This window comes from Delphinus delphis, chromosome X (genome assembly GCF_949987515.2).
Source record: "Delphinus delphis chromosome X, mDelDel1.2, whole genome shotgun sequence".
NCBI classification, from domain to species: domain Eukaryota; kingdom Metazoa; phylum Chordata; class Mammalia; order Artiodactyla; family Delphinidae; genus Delphinus; species Delphinus delphis.
The window spans coordinates 30,122,053-30,135,334 of NC_082704.1; the positions used below are offsets into that span (position 1 = coordinate 30,122,053).

At 35.6% G+C, this 13,282-nt stretch overlaps 1 protein-coding gene across 1 annotated transcript in view; it reads left to right on the forward strand.

Annotated features, from left to right (window-relative positions):
- LRCH2 (leucine rich repeats and calponin homology domain containing 2) overlaps positions 1–13,282 on the forward strand; it is a 91,694-nt gene that overhangs the window by 32,625 nt on the left and 45,787 nt on the right. Inside the window, exons 2-6 of the mRNA XM_060002925.1 lie at positions 193–337; positions 3,712–3,838; positions 7,577–7,682; positions 7,766–7,902; positions 12,925–13,058. Coding sequence (XP_059858908.1) covers positions 193–337; positions 3,712–3,838; positions 7,577–7,682; positions 7,766–7,902; positions 12,925–13,058 — 649 coding nt within the window. The remainder of the gene's footprint in view (positions 1–192; positions 338–3,711; positions 3,839–7,576; positions 7,683–7,765; positions 7,903–12,924; positions 13,059–13,282) is intronic.

A 13,282-nucleotide genomic window follows, 5' to 3' on the forward strand; every position in this document is an offset into this window, starting at 1 on the left:
TACTTCAAAAGATAATGTTTAAAGATAGTGAAGTATATAAAGTACGGTTTGTTAATGAACAGACTTTCCATGAGGTCAATATTTGAAATAGTTGCTTGGATTCTAAGTGATTCAGCAAGTGTGAAAATAGTTCTGTTAATTCCATAAATACAGGTGTATGTTTGACACTCAAACATTACTTTTATTTTTCAGATCTTTCAAGAAATCGTTTTACAGAAATTCCTTCTGATGTCTGGTTATTTGCACCTCTTGAAACGTTAAATTTATATCATAATTGCATCAAAACCATTCCTGAAGCCATTAAAAACCTACAGATGTTAACATACCTTAATATTAGGTAAGGAAACAATTTTGGGGGGGTAGATTTTGTTTTTTATTACAGTTCTGATTCTTTTTAGTTGAAAAGGAATGTATTTGGTTTGGCTATGTAGCCTATATCTCAGGAGTATCTTATTTATATTTTTTATATATCCACATTATAGGCTTTTGGTCTTGTTCTTGACAGCAGTGCTTCTCAAACTTTACTGTGCACAGGAATCAGATGCAGATTCTGATTCCATAGGTCTGCATTGGGGCCAGCATTTCTAACAGCTCCCTGGTAATGCCCATGCCTGCTGGTCCTTACATCACTTTGAGTACCAAGGCTTTAGATCAGAAATATTTTACTGAAATCATAGCACCACAACACAGATTTATTTATATGCATCCTCAGTTAAAGTGGAACATTATAAAGAAACAGTTCTTGATTTATATTTTTCACTCTCGTGACTTCTTGTTGCTACTTCAAGGATGGATAGATTGGCATGGGAGTGTTGGAAGGTTAGGAAGCGGGTAATTGATGTTAATAATAAGTGCTTACTGTGTGCCAAGCAGTGTTACAAATACTTTACCCATATTACCTCATCACATCTTCACAACAGCATTTTGAGATACGTGGTTAATTATCCCTGCACTGCAGATGAGGAAACTGAAGCACAGAGAGAGGTTAACTATTTGCCCAAAATTATATATATCGCAAGTGGTAGAGCCAAGATTCAAATCAAAGCAGCAGTATGGCTATAGAACTCTCATTCTTAGCTATTACCCTATATTTATAATACAGTGAACATTGAATAAGTATAAGAAAAAATTGCCCTATCAAATGAGTGACATTGAATGGAAACTGGTATATTGTGACTTAACTTTAGAATCTTTTTCTTATTTTTCTTTTATGTTTCTAGTTATAAGGAATAATTTCTTCCCCCTTCCTTAACAAAGTTACTTGTCTAAATTCTCATATAGGGAAATAGTAAATATAATTAATATACATAAATAATAGCATTTCTTTCTCTCTGTGATATATTATTTATGTCTCCCCCAGTGGTGTAACCTGTCAGTACATACTATAACTGAATATAATACTTTAACTGAAACCATTTTACACCTTAAAATGTGTGAGAGGAATTTCCTTTCATAGAGGTTGGTCATTTGGGTTGTTCCTTTCTCTAATTGGGTACATAATCTCCTTGGCCTCGCTTGGGAAAGGTTTGAGGAAAGTGAGGTATTTTTAAGTTTTTTGTCTTTTTTTTATTTTGTTCTTTTATGGAAAAAGTGATTTGTCAAAATTGAATTGCATTTCTGTATTAACATGTATGGTAGATCTTAGAATAGTTCTGCTAAAACTTTCTGTGATTCTTTCCTGTTTTGATCTCTAAAAGTTGACTCCTGGTTTTTGTTTACAGTTGGAGAAATTTTTGAATACACTGTATTAAAATAACATTTGTTCTAGTGACTGACTTCCTTTGACTATCTCTAAAACGTGTGGCAAAAAAGTGAAGATTGATGACTTATTAGCTGTGTATAAAGAAATGGAAAGCTGACTGCTAACTCGATAAACCTGCTTCTTAAGGGAAGAAAAGAAGCCAATTTTTAAACTTTCTTGGTGTGAGGGAGATTAGAATGAGTTTGTATGTGCCATTCTTTTTCCTGTTTAGTTTTTATTTTGGTGAGAAGATCTTGAGAAACTTGTAAGATAATTTTTTAGCTCTTTCTTTCTTCCTGGATTCTACTCTCCTTTTCAGTGGAATCCTCAGGAAGATCCCTGTGTGCTCTAGACAGACCACTTTCCCAAGCATCCTACTTGATCCTTAAAGTGCAAGGGTTGTGACAAGCACCTGGCATATTTGACATTCCACCAGTCCGCTAGGATTGCTGGTCTTGGGGCATTATCCTTTTTTATTAAAGTCTGTGCCATGTGATTGAAGCTAGTCTAGTGTTTCTGGACATCTTCTGCGGGCATAAAATGAGGTGAAAGGTCTTGAAGTCCCCCCAATGGGGTAACATTGGGCTTTTGTTGCCTGCATGTTACACAAAATGCTAGGTACAAGTCTATAAATATCACTTTGAAAAGCAGGAAAAATAATAGCAAATTGCTAATGAATGCTTGGTAGTATGTAAATATAATGATGCACTTTATATATTTTGGTAGTAGCATTGTCTTAGTCTGTTCTCGTGGTGCTGTAACAGAATACCATAGACTGGGTGGCTTATAAACAACAGAAATTTATTTTTCACAGTTCTGGGGGCTGGGAAGTTCAAGTTCAAAGTGCCAGCAGATTCGTGTCTGGAGAAGACTTGCTTCCTGGTTCATATAGATGGCTGGCTTCTAGCTGAGTCCTCACATGGCGTAAAGAGCAAGGGAGCTCTCTGGGATCTCTTTTTAAGGCCACTGATCCACCTCCCTAAGGCCCCACCTCCAAATACCATCACATTGGGGATTAGGTTTCAACATTATAGTTTTGAATGGGGAGGACACAAACAGTCTACAGCAGGGATTGTTTGGGTCAGTCTGCATTGGCATGTAAATTTGACCAAAATTAGTTTGAGGGTAAGGGACCCAGAGCCAAATTGCCTGGATTTGAATCCTGACTCTTCCACTTACCAGCTCTGTGACTTTGAGCAGTTTACTTAATCTCTTTTAGACTTTTTCTTCATCTGTAAAATGGGCATCATGAAAGTGTCTATCTTCCTAAAGTAGGTTGTTTTGAGGGTTAGTCAAGTTAATTCATGTGAGGTGCTCTGAACATGGCCTGCCGCATAGTAAGCACTCAATAAATGTTAGTTGTCCTTATATTTAAATGTATGCACAGAGACAGGAATGTTGTATCAACTTTGAACTGAGATAAAGGTGCTAGTAGACTGTTCTACCATAAACCCATAACAAAAGCGAATGGGTTAGGGTTACTACATGTTTTTAAAGATATAATTCTATTCATTCTTTCATAAATTTGAACACAGCACATGCAAATTTATCCTTGGAGCCTTTCCCTAGGGGTGTAGAGGTATTGAATATAGTGAAATTATGCCAGAGAGCAAGGTTCTAGCAATTTCTAGCTCAGAAGAATAATTCTAGGTTTTGAGGGCTGGTGGTGTGTAGGACAATATCATAGGTAACAGCACAGGCTTTGCAGTCTGTCGTGCCTGGGCAAGTCACTTAAGCAATTTTAACCTTCATTTTTACTTGTATAATGGAGATAATAGTCTTGTGGGGTTACTATGAGGATTAAGTGAGATAGTGCATGTAAAGATTTTAGCCTGTTACAAAGTAAGCACTCATTAAATGATAGTTACTATTTAGTGAAAATTTACTTTTGAGGTGATCTGTTCTTTTTCAACATAACATGTCAAGTTTCAGACATATTTCTCATAATGAGACTTTCTTATTCTTTTCAGTCGAAATCTTTTATCAACATTGCCAAAATACCTATTTGATCTTCCCCTTAAAGTTTTGGTCCTCAGTAATAATAAACTGGTATCCATTCCAGAAGAAATCGGGAAGTTAAAAGATTTAATGGAATTGGTGAGTAAAATAGTTGCATCGATTGTATATAATATGCATAATACATACCTTTATATTTCTGAAGATTAATTCCTTTATGGAATTTCACTGTAATTAAAAAAAATAACTTGATATATGCCTAAGTTCACTTTAGTGAAATTTTGAGATACCATTGCTTATGTCTGATTTTAGCTCACAGCTACAATAAAAGCCTGGTTGTTCCTCAGTCCTAGTGAGGTTAGAAGGCTTGATTACAAGTCTTAAATGCTTTCAAACAAATAAGCATTTGTCTAACCATCTTGTGGACAGTAGAGGTCTTAGACCAGGAAGAGATAAGGTGGGTTTTTTTTTTAAGGTTTTACAGGGCTTCTATGAAAGCGTCAGAGAGAGGAGAGTACAGTGCCTACAAACAGTAGAATTAATAAAATGACCTTCCTCTCCTATATCCTTGTGTGATTTTATGACACCAAGATAAATGGAACCAAGATAAATGGAAAGAGGACATTTATATAATTGATTATAGAAATTGATATAATTGATTATAGAAACATAGGAATAATTTAAAGTAATTACTTTGAACGTACCATTGTAGGTATTAAAGGACATTGAACTCTGAGAGAAACATAATCAAATCTTCAAAGCACTGAGCTGTTTTCACATTTTTCTGTTACTTCTACCTCATACAATATACCATGCTGTTTATTTTTATTTTCTGTTTGATCTTGAGTAATGCTTTCCCAATACATAGATTCTTTTAAAAAGTGTTCATAAATATGACTTTTTAATGTGTGGAGGGCCAAAAGTTTTCTTGAGGAATGTATATACAGTTTTATAATGGGAAATTAATGTGCAAATAGAATGTAAGGAAGAGAAATTTCAGGAATGTCTTTTCTTTTTTATTCATTAGAGAATACCTACGTGTGCAATTGTAATGCAAAGAAACTTCCTTGAACTTAGTCTTGTTATGTTGTAGAACCACAGAATTTTAATATTGTAAGAGATCTTATAAGTGATCAGATATAACCACTTCCTAACACAGGAATCCCTGACACATCTAGTTGTATATTTTCAATGGTGGACAAATCTTCGCGTGTGTGTATCTGAGGCAGCCCTAATTCTCTTTTGCAGAACTTTGTTATCTTTCTTACTTTGAATTAAGATACATGCCCCATCACTTTTATCCATTGGTCCTGGGACTACCATGTGAAGAAGTATATAGATAATGACAACTTTTCTTCCCTTCGGATATTTGTAATCTGTTGTATGTCTGCTCTCCATTTTACCAAACTCTAAGACCTGTTTTTCTGTAGCTTAAACATCTTTATTTTATTCCTTTTCATATTTTCTATATTTCTATTTTTTATTACTTTTTATCTTTAGCTATGTCTATACTGGTAATGCTCCCTTTTATTAAGGTCTCTTTTAATGTTACACTCACAAATGAACAGAAGATGTGATCTAACTTGTGGTCTAACAAATTCATATTACAAGGGACCCATTACTTTCTTTGCCCTGCACACTGTTAACGTTTTTAAAGATTTTATATATATATTCTACTTTAAGATTCTGTGGCTCTGTAATTTCTTTTTCATTCAGTTTTTGGCCCTATGTTCTAAATTGTATTACATGAGATAGTTTTTGGATAAATGAAATTTCAAAAATATTTAGGATTTTTAGATTTAGTGTAGTATTTTTATTTAAATAGAATGTGAAAAAATATTAACCATTATTTTAGTAGGCACTATAAAATTATTGTGCTTTAAACTCTCAAAATTAGTAATGGTGGGTAGGTTGCATTAGGCTGGCTAATTGACAGTTTTAAATCACACAGTGAATTTGTGGGTATTACCTGTCATTGGAATGTTTTCCCAGGACACTATTCCATAAGAGTGTGGTAGCCAGCTATAGTCAAGTTCTGTCATTAGATCTAGGAAATACTCTCAGGCCTTCAATCCCCAGCAGAGTATTTTGTAGAGTACCCATTGGTGAGTGGGTCAGTATCCTGTGCCTGGGTTTATTTCTTCTGGGAAGTGGCAGCTACCTATCAAATTCTTATGGATTTTTTTGTATGGAAATCTTCAGTATTAGGCACCTTCGGGAGGAAGCCATAGTATTTGCTTTAATGGGCATTTTCCCAAAATTTTATTATTCATCATTTGGACAATAGCCTATCTTCAACACAACAGCTAAGGTGATCCTGTCAAAACATAAGTGAGATCATGTCATACCTCTGTTTAAAAGTTTCTGGTACCTGCCCATGTCTCTGAGTAAAAGCCGAAGTCTTACCCCTCCCTCCATCCTAGCTTTCCCCTTGCCCACTTCCCTCTAGCTACATGGGATTCCTTGCTGTTCTTAGTACATGTCACACATGCTTTGCCTAAGAGCCTTTACATTTATTGTTCCTTCTGTCTGGAATATTCCTTTCTTATGTATTGGCATGGCTCATACTCTCACCTCTGATAATGTTGCTCAAATATCAGCTTCTTTATGAAACAGTCTAAATTGCTAATATCCCTCCCCACTATTACTAGTACTGCCATTTTCCTTTACCCTGCTCTGTTTTTTTCTTCCATAGCACTTATCACCTTCTAGCATATTGTATAATCTACTCCCCTTGTTAGAATGCAAGTTCCATAAGGAGCTGCGAAGGCAGGAATTTTTGTTTGTTTTATTCATTGATGTGTCCCCAGCACCTACAACAGTGCCTAACAGTTTGTATTTGATAAATATTTGTTGTTGAATGAAGATGCCTTAGATATAGTTGGAAAGAATTATGTAGGATACATTTTTTAAATCATCTGTGGGTTAGATGATTAGATATTATTTAATATTCTTTATCTTCTTTTGAATTTACCCTCCTGCCTTTTTTACTTTTGATAAAACAATATATGTATGTGCCACTCCTCTCCCTCCAAGCTAATGTCAGTTCCAGAAAGTTGGAAATTGGGGGCAGTTGCAGTACAACATGAATTTCATTTGCAGTGTGTCTGGAATGACTGCTGCCTGAGATCTTGTTGCAGATTTTTCTTCCCTTTTTTTTGATGTGATAGTAAGAAAGGGGAGGGAGAGGGACCACAAGTAAATAATTTAAGCTGTGCCTTTATCCTCATATTATGGAAAGGTGGTATTGTTTACTTTTAAATTGGGGTTTGCATTTTAACCTAACCCTGAGATATTTCTGATTAGATCTCCTAGAATGCCTTTTGGTTATGACGTGAGCCACAAAATTTTGAGCTTGTAATCCCTCATGTTTTGTATCCCTTTGAGAAATAGGTTTAGTTAAATCGATTCTGACCATGGTCTTTGGTTCTTCAGCTCACATCTGTAAATCCTTGACTTTCTCAGCTTCTGCCCAACCAAGTATCTCAAAACAACTACTATAATTGACAAATTATCACAATGATTGATAGTTGTCTTTCATTTTTACCTATGAATGAAGAGCACCTGGATCATCCTTACTTCTGTTTTTAGTTGGTAAGAGTGGTCTTTAGTTGAGATTTTCAAAAGGCTGACTTATGTACTACTTATGTAGTACTAAGTTGTAACCTTACATTTTTGCACAGAAAAATGTATGTTAACTGTGCTGAGTTGATTTCTCGATGTAATATAAATGGAAATCTGCCTGATAATCAATGTTTAGAGAAATGACATTAGAGGTGACTTTTACTAGCTATTAGCCATGTGCTTTAATTTAAAAGTTGAAATACATCTCTATTTCTCTGTTAGTTTGTTATAATTTTATTTTCTTGTTTTCCTTAGGATATTAGCTGCAATGAGATTCAGGTTCTTCCCCAACAAATGGGAAAATTACAATCACTTAGAGAGCTAAATATAAGAAGAAATAATCTTCATGTATTGCCAGATGGTAAGATGCTCACTGTTCTTACTCACGTGAATAAGAGAGTACCTATGTAGAATTTAATTTAATTATTTTTTATTCCTGAACAGAATTAGGAGATCTTCCCTTAGTCAAGCTGGATTTCTCTTGTAATAAAGTGACCGAAATTCCAGTTTGTTACAGGAAGCTGCATCATTTACAAGTAATAATTTTGGATAACAATCCATTGCAAGTACCACCAGCGCAGGTTTGTAATTTTAAACAATGATACTTGTTTCTTCTATTTTTATTAAGAATTATATCTGTTACTGGTAAATCAAAAAGCATCAGAATTAAGAGTCAATTTGTTTTTGAGGTATTGTCTCAAAGAGTTTTTCTGAGAAGTGACTTTTTCACTTTGGCAGGAGGTTTAGCGTACTTTCTAGAGATTAGGATTTGGATCACCCAGATATCAACTTTCTGCTTGTGAACTGATAATTCTGGTTGTCTATGTTATTTTAAAAGGATAGACTATGGAGTTTCTACCTCTGTCCTACTCAGGTATATATCTACTTGAGATTTGTTGTGTGATTGATTGGAATACATTTTTAGCACTGATAGGTGGAATCATAACAGAAAGAAAAATATACAAGTGGAAAAGTTTTAATTCATACTTTTAGTTTGAGAATTAAATCCACATGGAATCCACTAAAATGATAGCATAGGAATCCACTAAGCTGTAAACCCACGAGGACAAAGAACGAGACAGAAGAGGACAGCAGGGGAGAGATGGCAACAGAATGTTGGAAAATGGAAAATAAGTGAAATAGTGGTAACTAGGATCTCTACTTACACGGCACAAGAGTATCTGGCTGAGGAGGCACATGGTAGTGAAATGCCAGCCTGCACTCTATTTCTAACCTACATGCCCTGGCACTGGGTTTGTATACATCCAGAAGACAGGTTGCCTTTTTCTTCCTACAAAGGTGCATTCCACTCATTGCAAAGGAGGTGCCTTTTTAGGCTGGCTGGGGTCCTGGTAGTAGCTGCCCTAGCAGGACGGGGAAAGCTGAAACTGTGTCTGCTGTGGGAGAAGGCAACAAGAAGCAAGTTGATTTTACTGTGTTAAACCTGGGAATGGCTTGACTGTTTCTTTTGTGATTATTGAAGGAATCATGTAACTACAAATATAGGTATGAAAGACTGAAAACATGAAGGGCTGTAGAATATCTAAGGCTTTGATATCCAGTAAACTTTCTGAATGATTGGAGTGTTCTATAACATGTGATGTCTAATACCATAGCCACCTGCTATTGAGTACTTGAAATATGGCTAGTGCGACTAAGGAACCAAATTTTCAATTTAATTTCATTTTGATTAATTGAAAGTTAAATAGGTTTACATGACTAGTGGTTAACATATTTGATACTACAGGTCTAGGTTGACACTCTGATTCTTGTCCTTAGCTCCACAGCTACATGACTTCCCCTCCCTTGCCTTAGCAGAAGCCTAGGGTTTACTCTGAGGAGTAGGTGGATTCTCTCAGATTCTCCTCCTCAGCTCAGCAGCCAAATGAGTATAGTTCCTTGCCTCAATATAAGCCTGGAGTTTACTCTTTAGAGCAGCACTGTCTATTAGAACTTTCTGTGATGATGGAAATGTTCTAAACCTGCAGTGTGGTAGCCACAAGTGGCTAATGAGCACTTGAGAGTACATAGTGTGACTGAAGAATTACATTTTTAGTTTTATCTAGATTAAATTTAAATTTAAATAGCCACATGTGGCTAGTGACTACTGTATTGGACAGCACAGCTATAGAGAGACTCAACCAGAGTCAGGGGCTCCAGGTACAGCTGTGGGTAGGGGTGAGACCCCATACTGGAAACAGTGAATGCTTACATACTGAATGCTGGGACTCTCCAGTAGATGTCTCTTGCTTGGCTCCCAGAATACTTGCAGCCTCTCTTATATATCTCAGGCAGAGTTGGTGGATTTCTCTCTTGGTAAACTGACTGAACTAGGAGAAAAGACCTATAGATATACTGATCGTTGGCAGGCCCCTGAAGAAGTGTGCAGTCACTGTCTGAAATCTAGACAGTGAGGCTCACCGTTGACAAACTTCTCCCTCATACATAGAGCTTCCATTTGACTTCTTATTGTTTCACTTTGAAAATGAACAGACAGCAATGGATCACTAGATATTGCAGAAATAATTTCTAACATGAAAGACCAAAAACACTGAAAGGCTTCCATTGAAACAAAATGGGTCACATTCATAGCGGTGGTAATCAGAATGACTTCTCAGCAGCAGCATGGGAAGCTAGAAGATGTTAGAATGATGCCTTCAAAGACTGAGGAAATATCTCCAACTTTATAAAGTCAAACTATCAGTTAAATGTAAGATAGAAAAAAGTTTCAAACATGAAAGATCTCAGAAATTTTAGCTCTCCTGCACCCTTTACTAGGAAGCTAGCAGAGGATATACTATATCAAAATGAGGGAGTAAATTAAGAAAGAATTCATGTCCAAGATAAACAGGTATGCATAGACCTAGAGAGCAACAAGTCAGTTTGGAATAGGGGGGTTGTCTCCAAAAAGAAAATAGAAAAAGAAGAAAGAAATTGATACCTGACTTGATGTGTTTGTCAATATGGAGCGATGTTTTACAGTTCTGTCAGAGTCAGGAATGAATTAGTAATAGGCATACAGAAAATTATGCAGAGGAAAAAAATGGGACAAGTAGTCATTTTAGGGAAAAAAAAACTTACAGGAGAAAGGAAGTGTAATCTAACTAACCTGTGTAGCTCATCTGTGAATATTTTCTTGGTCATAATATTGTACATACTGGATTTTGATTTAATGAAAAATTGTGACATAGTTATAATAATAGCAGAGATTTATATGGCACTTACCATGCTCCAGGCACTGTTGAAAATGCTTTACATGCATTAATTCATTTCTTATAGCAACCCTATAAAACAGGTACTGTCATTATACCTCATTTTATATAGGAGGAAACAGAGGCATAGATGTTTAGTGACTTGTCCAAGGTCACACGGCTAGCATATGGTGGAGCCTGGTTTCAGACCAAGGTAGTCTGACTCCAGAATCCATGCTCTAACCACTATGTTATGCTTCTGAAGAGGGAGGAAGTATGTTTATATGAGTTGGTAGGGATTGGGGATGGAAGGAAGGTGGTTTGATGATATGTGATAGTGGTGGTGATCTTGTGGAGACAGCAGTGAGCGATGGCTTGAGGTGAGATCTTAATTCCCTGCCCAGGAATTGAACCTGGGTAGACTGGGTGAAAACCAGGAATCCTAGCCACTAGACCACCAGGGGCTAGAGGCTAGAAACAAAGTTTCCCTGGCTCTTGCCACGTTTGAAAGCAAGAATGTTTCAAGGAGGCAAAAACTGTAAAAACAGGTACAAAGTTTAGAGACACAGCACAAGTGGGAGAGCACACAGAGAAACTGTTAAGACAGAAGCAAAGCTGAGATACACACCTGGAGAGAAAGGGTGTGGGCGTCCTCCTTAATGAGCAGGAGGGCACCAGAGAGGTGATTCAAATCACTTATATAGGGCAGTTCTTCCGGGTTTCCTCTGGCCAATCATCTCACTTTGCCTGGCTCTGAGTCCATATTTGGTTTAACTCAGGGTCCTCTCCTGTGTGCGCATGCCTCTTTCAGCCAGATGGATTCCAGTGCAAGGATTTCTGGGAAGTTAACCAAACATATTATGGTCTGGCGCCCCCTCCCTTCTCTGACCTCTGAGGAACCTTTCTGCGCATGTGTAGTTGGGGAGGTCTCCTTGACCTCAAGAATGAGAAATACATGGTCTCTTTATCTTTCATCCAAGCAGGACTCAGCTCCTCCTTGCTCCTGCCATTATCTTTATCTTGGAATATCTGTCCACAGGGGACAGGTTCCAGCTGCTCAGCCAGGAGCCCATCTATCTCATGCCTCAGTGGTAGTGGTAACGTAAGGAATCTAAGTCCTCATCTTCCTTAGTAAGACCTCAATAAATAAAATATATAATTGAAAAATAAAAAAATAGCATTAGACCCATGTTATTTATAAATATGAAGGTAAAAAGCAGAAACCAACTGAAAGAGTTGAATGTGAGGACTGGGTCTTAGAGATTGAAAGGGGTGGAATGGGGGATTAAGTTTTTGTTATCAGTTTTGTAATTCACTTTGATTTTTAAAACTATGTACATGAATTATTATGATATAAATTAAATTTACAAAAGAAAGTAAAGTAATTTGCCATCATTTAATTTGGAAATAGATAATTTTTAAAAATAATTTGGACAGATAATAGGATACATTTTAATTGGTAATGTATTTATATTCTAATAGCTCAGATGTTTTAAATTTTCCTCTTAAATGAAGTTTTTCAGTGGTCAGGTCAGATCTGGTATCTGTTAGGTTTATCCTTTCTACGTGGAATGATAATTACATTCTAATGTACTTTTCTTACTGTTTTCTTTGTTCATTGTTTTGTGTGTTGCTAGGTTATGTGTGCCCGTAAAACAAAACATTTTTTATTCTAATTTTTGAGAAATATTTATTCGATAACACTTATGGTGACTGTAGTTAACCTTTGTAAAGCTGACTTACTGTTTCCCTACTGTGCATTGTCTATCTTTTTTATATAGAATATTTTCTTTCACATAGTATTTTTCCCTTCATTATTCCTTTTCTTTATCACCAATGAAAATAACTTTTCAGGATATTGTCTTAGTTGAATTGACCATTTAAAGCTTTATTTTATTCTAACTGGCCTACCGTCACACCTTTCAACAAATTCATTTTTCCTATATTTGCATTCTTTTGATTAGCTTTCTTCCAGTGTTTAGCCCAAATGACTTAGTGATTCTGATGAGATTACTTTAAAGAATTACATGGATTATTATTTTCTGTTCTCACCACTACAATGAATATATTTCTTTTCATTTTTTTCGAATAAAGGCAACTTTCATGAATTATAAATTTTATATTGTTTAGTGGTTTGTACATTGTGCTTTTAACAAAAAACCCAGTGAAATACAGAAAAATTAACTTATTTTTTCTAATAAGAACAGAGACCGCAATAGAATTTTAGTTGGTATCAGTGTTGTCAGATTTTTTTCACCTAGTGTCAGAAGTACAAATTATTTAAATATGCAAAGTATCTCTCATGATTGTTATGTCTCCGAATAATTTGAGATTATTAAAATTTATCAATAAATTGGTAGATGACATTTATATTTGGACCTATATAATTAAATCTTTGTTATTTACTGACAGATATGTTTAAAAGGTAAAGTACACATATTTAAATACTTAAATATCCAAGCATGTTGCAGAATGGATAAGAAACCAGATTCTCTGGATCTTCCATCATTGAGTAAAAGAATGCCCTCCCAACCTCTCACAGACAGGTAATGTAATATTCTGACAGTCTCATTTCATGATGATTGTGTCTTCTTTCTATATAAAAGATATTTATTAATCTCAGGTATACTGAATATACTTAGACTGATTGGCCCAGTGTTAAATAATTGGCTGAAGTGAAATATCACCATCATAGAATGAACTTTTGGTATACTAGAATACATTTGGAATTTTCTCAAAAATTTATTATTAAAGCTTTTAGTAGTAAAAT